The following is a 20,485-nucleotide window of genomic DNA, read 5'->3' as shown; positions in this document are numbered from 1 at the left end:
CCGAGCTCGCGGGCGCAGACTATATGTACCTGGCGCGCCAACGTCCGAGGGCTTCTCTGCGGTCATTTCCGGTGCGGTTCTCGTCTTGCTACCTGTGACGGTCGTTCGCTGCAGTACGGGAAGCCAGGATCCGTTTCCCTTAAGGCTTTCCTCTTTCTTGTTCAAACTGTTCGCGTGTTTTTGTATTTCTACAGCTTCTCTGAACAAGCGCGTGTGATAGTGCTTCTCTACAGCCAGAACTTCCGTGTCGGCGAATTTTATTACGTGGTCGGTCTCATGATTAGTACGCTCGTAACGAGAGCAGGACGAATATGTGAGCCCAACACCTCAAACGAGAAATGCAACACCTGGAAACTGTTCTGAGGAGCAATGGGTACTCCACAAATTACATTAGAATTGTAACAGAGCCAAACACTCGGCGAAGTAAGGAACCAGAAAAAGAAATGTCGGGAACTGCCTTTCTGCCATACATTCCCAGAGTGACGGACAGAATCGGCCGTATATTGCGCAAACATGGCGCAAAGACGATTTTCAAACCGACAAGGAAGATCAACGAGTGTCTTCGATCGGCGAAGGAAAAAAGAGACCCACTTGCAATGTCGGGAATATACTGTATACCATGCACATGCGGAAAAGTTTATGTCGGAATCACTGGACGATCCATCAACACTAGGATCAAAGAGCATAAACGACATTGCAGGTTGGAGCAGGTGGAGAAATCGGCCGTGGCATAGCACGCACTGAATGAGACCGACCACGTAATAAAATTCGCTGACACGGAAGTTCTGGCTGTAGAGAAGCACTATCACACGCGCCTGTTCAGAGAAGCTGTAGAAATACAAAAACACGCGAACAGTTTGAACAAGAAAGAGGAAAGCCTTAAGGGAAACGGATCCTGGCTTCCCGTACTGCAGCGAACGACCGTCGCAGGTAGCAAGAGGAGAACCGCACCGGAAATGACCGCAGAGAAGCCCTCGGACGTTGGCGCGCCAGGTACATATAGACTGCGCCCGCAAGCTCGGCTCCAGTTCACCACCGGCAATGGAGGGTGAAGCTTTGACAATGCCAGCCACTCGTGCTGGCGAAACGTCAGAAAAATCATTATATGAACGTCGGCCGAAGAACCCGAGACAGAAGCCAATAGGCAGTTTGTCATGAACGAGAGGCTTAAACTGTTTATGGTGAAATTGGAGTTTTTTCTCGCTGGAACATGGACGTTATCATGGCAGAGGCGGTATTGCACGATATTAACGTGATGTCTTCTGGGGTGACAAATTATTTATCCGATATGATTATCTCAGATAGGCCGCAGCTCGTGGTCGTGCGGTAGCGTTCTCGCTTCCCACGCCCGGGTTCCCGGGTTCGATTCCCGGCGGGGTCAGGGATTTTCTCTGCCTCGTGATGCCCGGGTGTTGTGTGATGTCCTTAGGTTAGTTAGGTTTAAGTAGTTCTAAGTTCTAGGGGACTGATGACCATAGTGCTCAGAGCCATTTGAACCATTATCTCAGATAGGCTACTGAGAGACAGCTCAGGATGTCCTATCGTCATGTGGGAGCTCATGTGACCGCGTAGCCAGCTGTGGCACCTGAAGTGACGGCGTGCTTGTGTTTGTTGCAGGTCTGTCGGCGGAGCTGTTCTACGTGCGAGAGGGCGTGGTCAACACGTACGCCATGAATTTCGTGGTGCCCGTGCCGGCGCACATCAGCGATCTGGTCTTCTCCTGGCAGTCGCTCGCCAAAAACCCGGTGCGTATTCACATTCAGAGCTCTGAATGTTTTAGAGCATCATCCGCAGTCTGCTCGTCAACACATAACAGTTTTGGTGAGCATATCTAGCGGCATCGGCTGGTTAGGAAGGAACGAAGTTAAGAATTTTCTAGTAATTCAACGCATCCATGTAAGTTCACCCACGATTAGGCGGAGAGGCGTGGTGGTATGGTTAATTTACTTTCTCTACCGGTACAGTCCCGCAGTCATAATTATCCACCCGCGGCTACGTTATAATTCTAGTAAGTTGGTCACTACCGACCACAGTTCCTTATCCGACAAATTTACCAGAACTATTGTTGTTTATCATATTTTTTATGTTTCGTTTAGTTGTTCTTTGTCATGTGTTCAACTAATTGTAAGTAATGTCCATATTAATATGTGAACACTGAATACTCTGTAATAAAATTTGCTTCGCGAGGCAGAAGGTTTTGATTTCATAGCTAGTGAATCCCGTTTCTCATGCAGTTTATTCGTACTGAACTCCGGGAATGTCAAGACGTACGACTCACTGGCAGGGCAATTTCTGCTTTCATAATAGCGTTAGTTGAAATCAGTTAACAATTTTATTGAGTCTCAGAATTGTTCAAGAACCGATCTGCCTCTCAGCACGGCAGCTGATGCAGGAGGAAGGCTCAACTCGATTGGCACCTCATACACTGCTGATGTATGGTATCACATCCAGCTTATTCTTACTAAGTTTTCACTTACGCTCTGTAAGAGTAAGTCGGATGTCACAAGTGGTGGTGGTTAGTGTTTAACGTCCCGTCGACAACGAGGTCAGTAGAGACGGAGCGCAAGCTCCGGTTAGGGAAGGATTGGGAAGGAAAGCGGCCGCGCCCTTTCAAAGGATCCGTCCCGGCATTTGCCTGAAACGATTTAGGGAAATCACGGAAAACCTAAATCAGGATGGCCGGAGACGGGATTGAACCGTCGTCCTCCCGAATGCGAGTCCAGTGTGCTAACCACTGCGCCACCCCGCTCGGTCGATGTCACAAGTATCAGGAATGTTGCAATTTTTTTTTTTTTGACAATGGCGAGCTACTGAACCGCGTAAGGAAAGAACAAACTAAATATTTGATGGTCAATACGATGGTGTCATTACAAACACAGAACGCGACAGCCATATCTGATGAAGCTTCCATGCAGTTTTTATACGCTGACAACGTACAATGAGAGGAGAATGACTACATTCATTCGATAGGGAAACAGAGAGGCAAGCAGGCACGTTCCTGCTATTTCCACTTACTTTCGTTACAAGCAGTTCCTAGAGGCTTTTTGTCGGTCTTGTTCTGGTCGTTCCATAGCGCGCCTTTCAAATGAGTTGTAAAGCACTGATAGGACTAGCTAGGAGTTTTGATTTTCCACTAAGTGTGTTAAGTATACACATAATACAAAAATTCGTAACTAACTAAAGCAAGAAATGCACATCAACACAGTCTACGTAGATTCGTTGTAATTGTGACATAAAGTCACGCAGGAAAAATGCAACAACACTGAACATTAATATGAGTGCTCCAGAATTACTGAATTGGTCACGAAACGAAATGCCACTAGTCAAAATCCAGTGGGTTTATTTGACGCGTTTCGGGAGAGGCATCTCATCAGATAGCCAGGAAACCAAAATACAAATGACAGAAAACGTACAAAGGTATACAGAGCAACATGACAAAGGTATATTTACAAAATTTCATCATATTGAGAGCTGCCATATACACCATGATCATCTTGGTATGCGGATGCAGAAAGACACGTTGTAACGGATACAGCTGTCAAGGCAGACTATTCTCAGAGCGACATTCTGTTTTCCAAGTAAACAATTTGTGCCACCAGGGTGCGATGAAGCATACAAAAGTGGTGCCGCATAGCGACGAAAACAGAATAATAAATTACAATACATTTATAAAAAACTGTTGAATAAAAAACAGAACTTTCACATAGGTATATAAAGCAAGAAAGTTAAACAACATGCCGAAAAACAATTCTTACATTGGTATAAAGTGCCATCAATAGAATAGACATATAAAATAAAATGCATTAGGTATACAAATCAATTAAACAAAATCAATATTAAAAGGTGTGTTGACAAATACCGCACCACGTAGTGATATACAATAAAATAAGTGAAATTCCAATGTTAAGCGTGCAAGGTGTAAACATCCTTTTGCACTTATTGTAGTCAACATACGAAACCTCGAGTTGTCTTCCGATGAACAGCACTTGCTCAGAAAAGAATTTTAATCTCCCAACAGCAGTTAACAACCAAGGTGTTAAAAGAGCTATTGCCGAAATTAAAAATGTTTGTGAACAGTATAAAATTCCTGAATCTCTTCAGGCAGCCATTGCAGTAAAACGCGCAAGGCCTTTGACAAATCATTTAAGACTCGATTTTCCTCCAAAGCACTTCTGTTATCAGTCATGAATGTCAACACAAAATGATGTGAAAGTAGTGTTATCGTAACAAGAGTCTACAATTACAGCCTGTCCTACTTATCTGAGTTAAAGATTGTGTAACTAAGACTTTAGAAATTTTTGAAAACAACAACATTAAGGAAGTCTAGAAAAATCCTGTGCTAAAACTTATCGATGATTTGAAAAACAAAATATATGAGCAATTCAAATTTTCTGTTCTATTGAGACGTTGCTAAGAAAAGATGTTTCATCACGAACCCAAAACTTCCAAAATTAAGGTCACACATTAACCTTAATAAACAAGGTTCTCCCGTAAGACCTCATGTGAATGGATGCCAAAGCCCCATATTTGTCATAAACAGTTTTTATTATACCAAATTAAAGAAGCTTACGTTTTTTCTAACACGTGGTCCGTTAAGAACAATTACTAAATGAAAGCATTAATTAAGAATTGTAGTGTGCCATAAGATTCGTTGCTAGCTTCCTTTGACATCACTAATCCTTACACTAACATTCCGCTGGACGAAATTTTCGTAATAATTCATATGAATTTTTGGAAACATAAAACATTAGCCATAGGAGAAGCCTATGAACTTCTTGAATTTATTCCTCTGACCTTTTCTTTCAAATTTTTTGTTCCACATGGTAAGATCTATCATCAAAGTGATGGGCTTGTGATGGGGTGCAGCGGCATCAGTTATTCTAACTGCAATACTTTTTAATGACTCAGAGAAAACCTTCTTCAAAAGTAGTCTGCCCATTATGGTTAAAACTGTTTTTTTTATTGTAGATAAATGGATGACAATTTGATTGTGTACCTTGGTAACGAACAGGCATCGAACTACGTGCATCCGAATTAGAGAATAGTAAACGACTCAGCTTTCTTCATCCTATGTTAACGAGAGAGATGGCACATCATTCCCCTTAGTATCTATCGTAAGCCAGCACCCACTGACAATATTTTCGGTAATGATTCTGCCCATCCACTTGCACAAAAACGTGCATACTTTCAATAAATGTACAATACATTAAGCAAGTTTTAGCTCAGCACTAAACGCTTGAATAAAGAGTATGATATTCTTATGCAAGTAGGTCGTGCCTATGAGTATTCGGATTTATTCATATTTGCTATCGAGATAAAAGTCTTTGATAAAAGTCATCTGAAAAACTTAATGTGTCTGTATCTTACACAGGACCGCATTGTGAAACTACTGCACTTTCATTCAGGAAAGCGAAAGTGCAGATAAGTTTTCAGACGCGAAAAGTTAAGTTCGTTGAAGCGGAATTCTGTTGACGATAAACCTGATAAATATAACTGCTCAGGCAGCTACAAAATTAAGTGTGGTTCCTGTGAATCTACGTGGGTCAAACTGCAAGAAGCTTTGCCACGAGTTTCGTGAACATGCTTATAAACATAATTCCGCACTTGGGTGCCGTTTAGCAGGTGAGAGACACCGAAAGCTTCCCATAGACGGAGGAATGAATATACTTCCTGTCAAGCCAAAACGGAGTGACTTAAATTTTTGGAAGAGTTAGAAAGTTTTTTACACCAGTCGTCTGACCCATCTTCAGTGTTGAATGAACAGCTGTTTTCGAGACGGCAAAGATTCCGTAAAATATTTGAGGAAACACTACACTTGCAATTCTGTGTAGTTCTCACCGATTCTACCCTACTCCACACGTATATTCGTCCGCTGTTGGTTGTTACACCTCTTACTTTCGTAATATTTTATTAATTACGATAATTACGGGAATTAGTTTGCTTGCTCCACTTCCTTGCATTATACGTATGTCGTGTGCTATTCTTTACGCTCTAAGTTGTTTTAAGCAGATCTATTTTCGTGTGCACACTTTTCATATGGATTTCTCTTCAGAGTTTGAGTCCCTGACGCCTTTGAGATTCAGAGTTATTTTGTACTTCATTTACTAATTAATGAGTTGTTATTACATTTTCAATTTAAGCACAGTATTTTATATATTACTTACGATATCCCTCACCTTGTCCTGTGACAGTGGGAGTTACTGCTCTAATTCTATGTATGTCCATTTTTATGTTTCATTATGCAGTGGTAGGTTTTCCGTACATAATGCATTAGATGTGTCTTCTGGAGGGTTTGAACCGCTCTGACATCCTTTAAATGTAAATTTATTTTCGCTTATTTGTTATATTATCTTGTTCTCTAACTCCTAAGTATTTCCAAAGCATTATTACGGACTCTATAATACTTTATATTCCCGGAGCTTTGCTACATTATTTTATGTATTTCTTCTTTCTCTTGATTTATTTTAGTATCTTTCGGTGGTTCTAGTCCCATTACCTAATCCTGCGAGTGCTCGAATTCGTTTCGTATGTCACGACTGTTTCTTTCTTGTTCTTTAACATTGAAATTTCACATAATTAGTTGTACCTCACTATGTGGTATTGTTCACACATTTTGTCAATACGTCATTCGCGCACAATTTTGATTTTGCATAACTCGTTTGTGTATCTTATCCGTTTTATTTTACGTGTCTATTGTACTAGTAGTGTAAAAATTGTTTATAGCACGTTTACCGCTCTGGCATTGTTTAACTTTCTGAAAGTTACGTTTTGTATTCAACAATTTTTTGTTAATGAATTAAAATTTAAGACTCGGTTTTCGCCACTATGTGGCACCACCTATGTATGCTTCACTGTTCTCTTGTGGCTTGAAGTGTCTACCTAGAAAGCATGATGTAGTTTTGAAATCAATCTGCCATGACAGCTGCATCGGTGACAACGTGCCTTTATGTATCTAAATACCTGGGGATTACGGTGTTTATGTCAGCTTTCAATATGACGAAGCTTTATTTTTGCACTCTTGTCATGTTGCTCCCTATACATTTGTATAATTTCTGTGATTTGTATTTTGGTTTCTAAAATGTCTGATGATGAGTATTTCCCGGTAAGCGTCGAATAAAGTCATTGGTTACTTTACTAGTGGATTTCATTTAGCGACCAATAAAGCAATTTTGCAGCATTAATATTAATACGTGGATATTGCTCTCTGCTGTGCAGTGTTTGAAGTCAATATTATTCATAGTCATCCTGTACGGCAGGTAAGGCGTTCTGCCAGCCACGGCCGCTTCCCTCGTCACACGTGCTGCTCTCTCTTAATCACGAAACTGTACCAGCACACGTGTCCGCCCCCGGTAGCTGAGTGGTCATCGCAACAGAATGTCAATCCTAGTGGCCCGGGTTAGATTCCAGGCTGGGTCGGAGAGTTTCTCCGCTCGGAGACTGGGTGTGGTGGTGTCCTTATCATCATCTTTTCATCCCCATCGACGCGCAAATCGCCGAAGTGGCGTCAAATCGAGAGACTTACACCCGGCGAACGGTTTACCCGACGGGAGGCCGTGGTCACACGACCTTTACATTTACCAGCACACGTTATCGCGTGGTGTAACTACCACGAATCTGTCTACAACACGACAGTGCCCCAAAACTCATACGCAGTGCAGGAACTTAGCAAAACAGAGTTACTGGAGCGCAAAGCTCATGGGACATGAAACACATGTGAACGAGGAGCTGGTGACGTCACAGAGTGGAATTTCACGTTGCGTTACTCTGCGGATAGTGAAGTGAAGAAACTAGTACGTCAGATTTTTGTCTCGTGGAGTGGAACGTGATAAGTGAGATGCGACATCCTTTTACGTTGCACGCAGAAGTCACGAGCCACCATACTTTATTGAGTTAAACTACATGTTTTGTGGGTTTCCTATATCATGGAGTACTTGGTACGAAAATAAGCTGTTTCAAAGCATCAGCAAACTCAGGATCTCTCGAAAACGCGTCATTCTAGCTCAGATTTCTTTTAATGCAGGAAACCGAATATCGGTAGTTACAAACTTTCACCATTTGATGTTTTTACTGCTATAGCTCATGAAAATACACCATTTCAGAGCTGCGGCACAATCACGATGTATAAAAAACGCGTCCTATTTGATTCAGTTTGTCGCAATTGTTATCAAACAATAACACTTGTAGATACAATCTTTAGGCAGTGTGCCACCACATACGGAGGACCAGCTGTCTTGTTGAAGTCTTAGCTGATGGCATCATGAGCTGTGAAGCAAAAGGTAGCAGGTTAGCATCTACCTTCTTCCTAATTTTGTTTCACCTTTTGTTTTCTAACAGATGCTGCGTCTTTCTTATTAATTCAACAGAAGTGTTAACTGCTGCAGTCGATAGCATTTATAAAAATGCATTGGCTTCAATTCTTGTGGCGAAGGCCAAGGACTGAAATGTATCCCGAGTATCCAGAAATCTTAACGTAACTGCGAGTCTGTGTCAGAAAATAAACACAAGTTACACACTGGAAGTTTCTGCTGTCATGAGACTTTATACGTATACCTATATCTTGGGTTTGCGGACCACCTCTTATTTTAACTTCTCGGTAAACTACTTTTTCAGCCGTGGTGAGCAGCTATGAGAAAGTCTCCCCCTTTCAAATGAAATTGCGAAACGATTCTCGATGTTAAAATCTATGTGATGATGTACATTACTTCACGGTGATGGCACTCAGTGCAACATCAAGAGATTGGATACCATGCATGCGCAAACTTACATTAGATACTGCAACTACACTCCTGGAAATGGAAAAAAGAACACATTGTCACCGGTGTGTCAGACCCACCATACTTGCTCCGGACACTGCGAGAGGGCTGTACAAGCAATGATCACACGCACGGCACAGCGGACACACCAGGAACCGCGGTGTTGGCCGTCGAATGGCGCTAGCTGCGCAGCATTTGTGCACCGCCGCCGTCAGTGTCAGCCAGAGCTCCATCGCAGTCTTTAACACTGGTAGCATGCCGCGACAGCGTGGACGTGAACCGTATGTGCAGTTGACGGACTTTGAGCGAGGGCGTATAGTGGGCATGCGGGAGGCCGGGTGGATGTACCACCGAATTGCTCAACACGTGGGGCGTGAGGTCTCCACAGTACATCGATGTTGTCGCCAGTGGTCGGCGGAAGGTGCACGTGCCCGTCGACCTGGGACCGGACCGCAGCGACGCACGGATGCACGCCAAGACCGTAGGATCCTACGCAGTGCCGTAGGGGAGCGCACCGCCACTTGCCAGCAAATTAGGGACACTGTTGCTCCTAGGGTATCGGCGAGGACCATTCGCAACCGTCTCCATGAAGCTGGGCTACGGTCCCGCACACCGTTAGGCCGTCTTCCGCTCACGCCCCAACATCGTGCAGCCCGCCTCCAGTGGTGTCGCGACAGGCGTGAATGGAGGGACGAATGGAGACGTGTCGTCTTCAGCGATGAGAGTCGCTTCTGCCTTGGTGCCAATGATGGTCGTATGCGTGTTTGGCGCCGTGAAGGTGAGCGCCAAAATCAGGACTGCATACGACCGAGGCACACAGGGCCAACACCCGGCATCATGGTGTGGGGAGCGATCTCCTACACTGGCCGTACACCACTGGTGATCGTCGAGGGGACACTGAATAGTGCACGGTACATCCAAACCTTCATCGAACCCATCGTTCTACCAACTACCCTGGCCAGCAAGATCTCCGGATCTGTCCCCCATTGAGCATGTTTGGGACTGGATGAAGCGTCGTCTCACGCGGTCTGCACGTCCAGCACGAACGCTGGTCCAACTGAGGCGCCAGGTGGAAATGGCATGACAAGCCGTTCCACAGGACTACATCCAGCATCTCTACGATCGTCTCCATGGGAGAATAGCAGCCTGCATTGCTGCGAAAGGTGGATATACACTGTACTAGTGCCGACATTGTGCATGCTCTGTTGCCTGTGTCTATGTGCCTGTGGTTCTGTCAGTGTGATCATGTGATGTATCTGACCCCAGGAATGTGTCAATAAAGTTTCCCCTTCCTGGGACAATGAATTCACGGTGTTCTTATTTCAATTTCCAGGAGTGTATATTCAGCTTAAAACAAAAAATGGGATGAAGATTCGAATGAGTTAACGAATAACGTCTACTAGCATGTTTGTCAAATCGTTGTACAGCTTTATACGCTGTTCATGCCATCGACGAGTCCAGAATCGGCAGCAGAGATAATGCATTTGTTTCACGCGCGTGAATGTTTGTGAAGCCCCTATGCAATTTACGCACCGACGCCACGACAGGCACCACGTCTGGCGGGCTTCGCGATGTGAAACACATGTCGTATGATGACGGCTTAAGAGTACGATTCGAAATGTCTTGCTGGATTGGTGGTTGTGCTACACACTCAGGTGGGAAATGGAAAGCAAGATGCACATTGTCTGTCACTTCATGCAACATTTAAACTAAAACTAGTAACTGGGCGGACTTGTGGATTGCACCACTACACTGTCCTCCAGACCTATAAAACCTTGACCCGATCCATCCTTTGCTATACGAATTTTGCATGGATCTCTACCCCACCCAAGTTCTAACAGTCCCTCCAAATCCTCGAACGCCATACACTCCGCCTCACTTTCCACATCCGCTTACCTTCCCCCACAAGGATTCTTTACCAACTCACCAGATTCCGCCTCTCCTTAGTCACACTGAACGCCTCTGACCAATGTACACCATCCGCGAACTGGACTCCGATAATCCCATCGTTTCCCCTCTACTTACTTTTCTTTACCAACAGATTCAACCAACTCTGCACCTACACACCGTCCACATACCCTTCCAAAGAAACTTCAGCTTCCCCCTCCCACATCATGAACTCCGCCCTGACCCACTATAAGTCCACCCCACTCATTCCAACTCATAAGTGCATCCTCTCCCTCCTCTCCCCACATTCTCTTATCCCTCTTCCTTCCGACTACCTTTCTTTCCGCACCCTCCTTTCTTAACAACTATTAGAGTCATTATTTATCACTTCTATTTTACCCATCCTTTTGTCACAACAGCCACTCCTACCCCATCGCTGTTATACACCAAGTCCTCCATCGTTATACCACACAGACCTCCCTTCCTCACCGTCCAACCCTTTCCCCTTCAATTTAAGACTCCCTAACCCAGGCCAGTTGCTTCCGGTTCTTACACCCAAACCTCCACATATCAGACACTCAGATCGGCACCACACGGTGTATGTCGACATAGTACCAACTAAAACACCGAATTCGTGTGTTGTCGACCAGTAGAACATAAGCAAACAATAACTGAAGTAACGCCAGAACTACAGAGCATTGTAAAAGCGTATCTGTGACAATTGTTTCTCAGATCCCGCTTAGGTGGTGTGGTAGAGCGTCAGGGCATCGTACCAAATGTCCTGCGTTCTAACTCCACTGATTCAACTCTTTGTTTTCTTTTTAAGTGTTTACTCTTGAAACTGTTATGTCGGAGAACATTTTCCTTACATGTAAAACGACTTTTCGGAGTTTGTAGCAATCTTCACATGACAGTCTGCTTTCGCTTCGTTAGGTGAAAGTGGCAAACCTGTAGAGTACATTTGTATAGATAGGAGTGGTGTTCTGCTGTACATGTCTATACAAACTTACTCTATAGGTTCGCTACTTTCAACGAACGAAGCAAAAGGATACTGCCAAAAAAATATTGCTACAAACTCCGAAAAGTCCTTTTAAATCTGAGGAAAATGTTCTACCGTATAGCAGTTTCACGAGGAGACAGTTTAAAAAATTGTTATTATTGAGGTTTGAATGCTGGACATTTGGTACTATGAACTGATGCGCTACCAATCCATCTTCCCGATATCTTAGAATCAAATGTCATAGATACGGTTCTCTTAAAATCCGTAGTTCTGGTGTTACTTTTAATTACCGTGTACAGATGTTTTACAGGACGACAGCAAACAGCAATATATAAATCGGTGTTATGGTTGATACTCTGTTGACAAACAATGTTTGGTAACGATCTGAGCGTCTGACATCTGGAGGTTTGGCTGTTACATACAGGAAAGATCTTTTAAATATCAGTCGATCAGTCGATAAATATCAGACGACAACACACAGCAATAAATAAATCGGTGTTATGTTTGATACTCTGTTGACAAGTAACGTTTGGTACCGAACTGAACGTCTGACATCTGGAGGTTTGGGTGTTAGTCACAGGAAAGATCTTTTAAATATCAGTCTTTCAGCATCAAGTTCTAAAATTTTTTAAATGCGGGCCTATTGTGTTTCGTTTTGCCTTTTATTGTTACTGTTGTTAACTACCAGTGTAAGAAATCATATCTCTTGTATATGTAAAAACATCCATTTCATTTTTCCCCTATAAAGCATTTTAAATTCGATGTAAATATATCCCCTATTTCATTCTGGTCAATTTTTCATGTTATCTAATTTTTGTTGTCAGTTGGCTAAAGAACGGGTTACCTGCTCCTCGGACACCCCTACTCAATACCTACCCTCCACCCGTATGAGTGAGGAAGAAAACCAGCATTTCAGAAATTTCTTCGACAACTTCCCTTGACGTCATAAATCGGCTGCTGTGAGACTCTTGACAACAAATTAGCATCCAACTTAACACGTATAGATGAGTTAGTTAGTCAAAGCTGTCGTAGGAGCCAAATCATTATTCCCCCACGGGAACAAAATAATGGGGCAAGGCGCTGCGTTCACAGTCGACGTAGCAACGGTAAATCGCCCTCTCTCAGTGACAGGTAAGGCTCGTTAGCGCGCGCCCTGTCCCCTCGTGGCCCAACTACAGGACCTACCGTGCCCCTCCCACCGCCCCCGCCGCCCCCAACCACCACGACTCGGCCTCCCTCTCCGCAACCAAAGCAGGTCCCGCCCACCGACACGTCCCCGTGCGCATTCTAACTGCATAATCCTTGCTTGCGCCGCCGCCCGCGCCGCGTAATGGTTTTCCGATATGAGGATTCCCGTCATTACCCCTGCCGCAATTGGCAATTTCCTCCTCCGGTGCCGTAGCGGACGGCACGGCGGCTGCTAGCAGTGAACGCTTCCGGCAGACGGAGCCCGGAGAACAGTTTCCGCAGCGACAGATCCGGCTCGCTGGCGCACGGCTTCCGCCCGCCCTGCAGGCGCGCCGAGCCTGGCTAACACTGCAGGCGCTGCGCACGTTGGCGCAAGGGGCGAGTAACAACTCAGGCGAAAATTTCTTGTAATGACAGCTACAGTACTCAAAACCAAGTTTTCTCAGTCGGAAACAGTACATAATGGGTTTGGAAAAAAAAAAAAAGTGATAACACCTCGAGAAATTCGTGATTGAACATAAATGCAGAATCTAGCCCAGCCCTCAGGTTGGTTGCTGTACCATATTTGACGACGAACGGTACTTATCCAATATCCTCAATACGTTAGAAGTGTCAGTCGGGGTCAGAACAGACTACTATATAGTTGTGAGTGTATTACGTCGGAGCTCAGTGATTTCGAACATTGAGAAATTGTTGGCACTCGAGCTGTGGTGCTTCCGTAACCAAGGTTGCCGATGTGTGTGGCATTTCAAGAGGCGCAGTATCAAAGATTTATGCTCTGTACAGGAAAAGCGGAGAGATATCATCCGCTAGATTACAACGAGGGTGATATTGTATGCCGGGTGATCGTTACGGACGGTCATTTAAGAGAACTGTGATGGAAAATTAGAGGACGGCAACCTCAAACGTCAGTGCAGAAATGAATGTCTCCCTCGCGAACCCGGCCAGCACGAAAATAACAAGATGGGAGATCCATAAGCAGGGCGTTGAAGGGGGAGCTGGAGCTCCAAAACCACTCGTTGCTGATGCAGATGCCCATAACAGGAAAAAGCCGTCCCGAAGCCATAGTAATCTAGACTATGGAGCAATGGAAGAATGTCATTTGGTCGGATAAGTCTTGTCGCACACTGTTTCCAGAATCTAGTCGAATTTACGTTACAAGAGTGGAAAATGTCGCAATGGGCTCTTTGGGTGCTCTACAAGATCGCATTACTGCCAAGGAACATGTGAGCATTCTGGCTGATCAGATCCACTCCATGGTACAATGTTCGTTCCCCAATTGGTTCCAAGACGACCCCTCCTTATACAGATCGCATCCGTTCGAAATCTCGAAGGACACAAATTTTCAAGTATTTCGTCTGTCAGGGAGACACTGTTTTTCACCTAGTTTCACACGTTCCTGAAACGTTTTCTTTGTAATTATTAATAGTTACAAATTAAGTGACGAAGGAAGAAGATAGAAGATTACACACAATATCTAAGAAAACTCGTATCGTCGTAAGTTATTCAGATTCCGATAAGGCACCTATCGAAAAATATAGTTCGTTCAGTGCAGAGCTGTCTAGCATAAGAAAAGAGATTCCTTTAAAAATGAATTAGATATTAACACATTCACCCCGTTATCTACCATCGGTGGCTCCCACTAAACCCCCTTCCCCCGTAGGACTGCGTGTAACAGGAGTAGGTCACGCTCGACTCTACGGGTTATGTTACCAGCAATACACTACCGAATGATGTTTTACCCATCATACAAGCGTGACGTACTCTGAATGCAATTTTGTGTGACCCCCCAGCGAGAGAGCTTTCTGAACGAATGAGATATCACATACTTTGTAATTCAACGAAAACTATTTTATGTAATCTCTTGTTGTCTTAAAAGAATAAACTTTTAAAATAAAAGATCAGTATATTAAAGTGGCCTTCGAATGCGGGCGCCGCCCTACTTCGAGAAACACAGTTCTCAGCGCCAGCGAGAACGTGTTAAGTATGGTGAGAGTAATCAGCAGGTGTGTTGTCTTAAGCGTCAACGCCGCTACAACATCGTACCTCTTGAATCACGAAATGTGCCTGTAGACGTGCTTTTGTGTGTGCTGCCACAGCTGCCGTACGTGCTGGCGATCGACTACGACAACCACGAGGCGATGCGCCCCCCGCAGCTGAACATCTCGTCCCGAGGCCTCATACCGACCAGGGTGCAGACTTTCAGGTAAGCTGGGAGCCAACATACATCTTTTACTACTGCCCAAGCTTAATTTCAAATAGGGACTTCTTCATTAGCTATCTTACCTTGTTAATGTGATACGCTGACATATGGTTAATTTTTAGTGTCGTAAATCTTTATTGATATAGTTATCGTTTCGTAACCAAATACTGAGTTTCCTGCATTGTTTCCACCACGTTGATCCCGGCGCGCCAATGTCAATATTTCAGTGTTCATTTTGTTAATGAGTCCTTCTGAAGCAATTTTGTGGTAAGTGATGTGTGTAATTTTCGACAGCAGTACTTTTCTCTATATGCAGTGGTAGCCGACATGGTCACTACCGTCCACTACTGGGCGTTCCAGCTTCCATGGTGGGCGGTAGGCAGTAGGGGTCTTAAAAACATTTTCGTTAAATTCACATCAAATTTTGACCCAAAGTATTTCGTAAGTAGTTATTATTATATGCTTTGACTTTCGGCAACTCTGCTTTGTAAATTTTATCAACTAAAGTTATTTCCCTACGTTATAAGTTACTATTAATGTAGAACCGGTAAGTGGTTAAAAATTTTACTACCAAAGTAGATTTGAAAGTAGGTTGTAGGTAAAAAAGGTTGACTTCCCCTCGTCTACAGCATTTCGGAGAGACAAAGCATGTAACTGAGCGTGTCATTCGAAAACATTAACACTATCCTCCCTTTCTATCCACCTGATAAACTAAAGAGCAGCAAAATTAGAGATATCTGTTATGTTGTAACGATAATAATCCTTTCTTCTCGTGCAGAAAAGTTATTAATCTTCTAAACTCGCTCACTAAGACGTGGTCAGATTTTGGTTTACAGTTCACATTATAATGGGCATGAAACAATATCTCAACGTACGTGATCTCTACGGCCACTACTGATATTAGACATTCCACCGACAGTACGAGTGTTATAAACATTTTCAGTACGTTGTGTCTCGCAGCTCTGAAATATTGAGGAAAACACATTTTAATACCAAAACTGCTGCTTATTTATTGGCTAATTACTTGTGGGCTTTGGCTATTTCTACGAGCCACCTGTTACAGAGAACAACATTTGTTACGACTAGATGTTTAGAATATGGATAGCAAATGTATCAGTGATAAGATATGGTTGGTGTGAAATGTTCTGTTTGTGTCATCATACTCATATTTGCGTTAAATATGCCACTGCTGTAGTTACACTTTACAAAATTATCTTAATGTTGGGCTGAATATATATATTTTTCGTAACTGTGGTACCTTTATTAGATCGATTGTACATTGTAGAAATAGTGCAGCATACTTAATTGAGAAAAAAAAATGAACAAAATTATACTTCACAATTACACATTAATATATGATATATTATTAAAAACTGCACAGACTTAATTGAAAAAATTAAAAAGCTAAAGCTCTCAGAGAAAAGAACAGATTATTTCCCTTAGATGTAACTAATCTATGTACCAACGTAGTCATTGATCAAACTGTTGACATCGTAAAAGAAAACCTCTTCAAATGCGCGAGGCTATATAAAGCAAAAGTAGCAATACTAAACACAGTATTATCTCAACTATTTTAGCTCCAGTGACAAAATATTCTCACAGACTGATGGTCTCACGCTGGGTAGTTGCTTGTCTGGCACCCTTGGAAATATATTTCTAGACCACCTAGACAATAAGTTTTTTGAAGAATAAGCTCACTGGAAGAGAAAGGTTATGTACTATCTAAGGTACGTAGATGACAACATTGTTCTGTTTCGTATCAACAGAAGAAATTAGCAACTTCCACAAACAATTCAAAAGCATACACAACAGCATCACCTTCACTATAGAACACGAGCTTAACAACAGCGTGAACTTCCTCGACATAACTGTCACCAACACGAACTCGGTACATAATTTCAGTACCTCTCGCAAATTCAAAACTACAGATATCGTCATTCATAACTATTTTGCCATACTGGAGCAATAATGAGGCATACTTTGGATCAGCAGCAGATCGCATCACAAAATACCCTTCCAGCAATGCAAATATTAAATCATAACTGAACACCCTCAGAGTAGTGCGCACCATAATGGCTGTAAGACAGAACTAGTCCACAAAGTATACAAAAAGAAATTAAATACAGAGCACAAAATCATTATAGATGGCATCACGCTGACAAAGACTGAAACATAATACAAAGATAAATACTGCGAATTTGTGTCAGAATAAATTACTCAGTAACGAAAGCAAATCTCAAAATAGAGTTCTACACCATCAATACATTAGGAACCCGCATCATTCAAAAAACAGACAAAGCACAACAATGTAACAGTTCCGGCGTTTACAAAATCGAATGAAGCGGTTGTAATAAAGCCTACATTGGACGAACAGACAGAACTTTTAAAACGGGATATGGAGAACACAAGTGAAAGTAACGTTTCAGCTTTCAGCACACATCTCACAGAAAGTAAACACTCCACTGAAAATCCCGAGAGTAATCTCACTACCTTGCATAATGTCCCCAAAAGCCAATTAATGGAGATTTTAGAGGAAACACAAATCTACATTCACATGAGCAAGCACCCAGAGCAAATGTTAAAAAAGCAAACCGGACTGCGCAGCCAAACGTTCATAGAGAATTGCCACAGCGCTTTATTCAGCCCATGAAAGACATCCTATCTTGCGTTAATCACCAAATTCGCGACCACAAACGATTCATAGAAACCTTCAATAGCACCTTCAATCAGCATATGAGTTGCACTCCATCCTACCTCAATCACTCACCAAATACGAGACTACAAACTATACAGTGAAACAACAGGCTTCCTATCTTACACCTATGATGTGATGGAACGTTGTGTCTCACACTGAACTCAGTCAGTGATACTCATACGCATCACTAATCATTGAATATATCAGAGATTATGTAAGATCTCATAATAAAAATTACTCGGATCAAAATCTGTCAAAATTAAGAAAACACTTACAATAAGTAAGACACCATGACACGCGGTGTAATGTAACGAGGACACATTTCCAGTCCGTTGACTATACTATTGCCTCGAGGATCACATAGTGCTGTATAATAAAACTACCACAATTGACAATAAATGAAGAAATACATAATGCATACCATTACTAGAACACTGTGAGGTGTAATTGCATCCGTGGCATCTTTTAAATCAGATAAGAGATACATTACGTGTGATGACATAAACAGAACAATCCGCTCTTAAATACAAATACATAAGTATTTACTACACGTATTATTTTAACACTGATACCTTTACTATCCACATTCAACACATCTAGTCATAACAAATGCTGTTCTCTGTAACAGGTGGCTTGTGAAAATGGGCCAAGATCGAACGTAGTCAGCCAGTAAGGAAAATACAGCTTTAGTGTTGAAATGTCTTTTCTTCAGTACAAGTGTTGTTGCCTACCATGAGTTCCCTGACCTGAGTAAAACCAGAGTGCGATAGGGTGACGGACTTTCACCATTTCTCTTTAATATCATTCTTGAAGAAATTATCAGGACATGGGAAAAAGAAGTCAAAGGAATCCAAATTGGCATTAGGGAGGATAATAGATTCAATGTGAGGTGTTTAGCTTTTGCAGATGACCTTGCGATCCTCACAAATAATAGAAAAGAAGCCACTAACGCCATAGAGAAGTTACACGAAATTGCACAAAGAACTGGCCTGCAAATCTCGTATGAGAAAACACAGTACATAGAAACAGTGCCACAAGACAAATTGCCTGTTGTGACAACCCATGGGAAAATCGTACAAGTACCACATTTTAAGTACCTGGGAGAAATCATCCAGCCATCAGGGATCAACCTAAAGGCCAATGAGGAAAGAATAAAAAAAACTACAGAAAGCATATAAACTCACGTGGAACTATTATAACACAAAGTCCATATCCATTAACGCAAAATTGGGGCACTACAACACTGTCGTACTTCCAGATGTACTGTATGCATCTGAAACAACACAAATAGATGGACAAACTAAAATCAAAGAAATAGAGAAACAAGAAAGGAAAATCCTCAGGAAAATTTTTGGTCCGATACAAGAGTAAGGAATCTGGAAGAAGAGAACAACATCAGAATTATGTAAATACACAAACAAGATTACGGATAAAATAGGGAAAAGAAGATCGCAGTTCTACGAGAATATCCACAGGATGAGTGAAAACAGAATTTCAAAGTGAATTCTTAAAGTCGTCAACACAGGCAGGGGAAAAACAAAATGGATAAAAAAAATGGTTCAGATGGCTCTGAGCACTATGTGACTTAACATCTATGGTTATCAGTCCCCTAGAACTTAGAACTACTTAAACCTAACTAACCTAAGGACATCACACAACACCCAGTCATCACGAGGCAGAGAAAATCCCTGACCCCGCCGGGAATCGAACCCGGCAGCCCGGGTGCGGGAAGCGAGAACGCTACCGGACGACCACGAGCTGCGGACAAAATGGATAAAAGAAGTTGAAGAGGACCTCAGACAAACACACATAACAGTAAACGATGCAGAAAATAGAACTGAATTCAGGAACATCATCAACACAACACAAAAGAGACCAGGATGCAAATGAACAGTGGAGCGAAAGAAACAACACAGTGCACACATGAAGAAAATTTGGTCTCAGAAAAAAACATAAACAATCATCATAAAGGAATTCAAGTTCAAACTCTCTCTTTAAATGGGAATAATCGAAAATAATACTAATAACACACAGTAATGATAATATCGGGAACGAAATTAACGACCCATAAATGATGTAGGCCACACAGTTGCGATTTGGTTAGAATAATATTTATTCAGTAAGCTAACAAATGGCGAAAGTGGTCGTATTTAGAAATACTGCTACACTAGAGCGCTTATTCATTTGACACACTTCGATAATTCACAATGTCATCGCGAAATACAAGTTATCTACGCGAAAAGTTAAGAGTTCATACTAGGCGCCCGGCTGCTCACCGTTCAGAGACAAGTCCCGCAATACCACACACGCGAAATTTTGTAAGTCGTTGCACTTCCTAGCTGCCTAAAGACCAACCGTCCGCTTTCGCTTCTACATCCGAACATTTACCCTTTGGTGTCTCCAGACGAACCGTCCCTCTGCCTGTCCCCGGGCTCTTTTCCCGCGCGCCGAATATCCTCGCTCAACTGATTACCTGAAGGCGTCTATCTAATTGTTTTAGAAATTAACATATTTAAATAATCGAAGCTTGACAACTTTCACGTTCTAAATAAAGTAACAATAATATCCATTATATAATAAACGTTAAATTCTTTTACGTAAAACCAATACAATTTCCTACTTAGCTTTGAATGCCATGGCCAGTACCATTGCACCAATGTGCTTTCTGATTAAAAAAATTACAATAGTAACTATTATGCACTAAACTTTACAACACATATTCTATTACCTAATGATTCCATAAGGTGTCATGCTGTCAT

General features: G+C 42.5%; 1 protein-coding gene across 1 annotated transcript in view; it reads left to right on the top strand.

Annotated features, from left to right (window-relative positions):
- Window positions 1-20,485, top strand: part of LOC126161372 (tyrosine-protein kinase Dnt-like) — a 251,154-nt gene that overhangs the window by 137,238 nt on the left and 93,431 nt on the right. Inside the window, exons 2-3 of the mRNA XM_049917144.1 lie at window positions 1,618-1,745; window positions 14,928-15,034. Of these exons, the coding sequence (XP_049773101.1) occupies window positions 1,618-1,745; window positions 14,928-15,034 (235 nt within the window). The remainder of the gene's footprint in view (window positions 1-1,617; window positions 1,746-14,927; window positions 15,035-20,485) is intronic.

This window comes from Schistocerca cancellata, chromosome 1 (assembly GCF_023864275.1).
Source record: "Schistocerca cancellata isolate TAMUIC-IGC-003103 chromosome 1, iqSchCanc2.1, whole genome shotgun sequence".
Classification (NCBI taxonomy): Eukaryota; Metazoa; Arthropoda; class Insecta; order Orthoptera; family Acrididae; genus Schistocerca; species Schistocerca cancellata.
The sequence above is the reverse complement of the archived record's forward strand: the minus strand, read 5'-3'. Positions and strand labels throughout refer to the sequence as shown.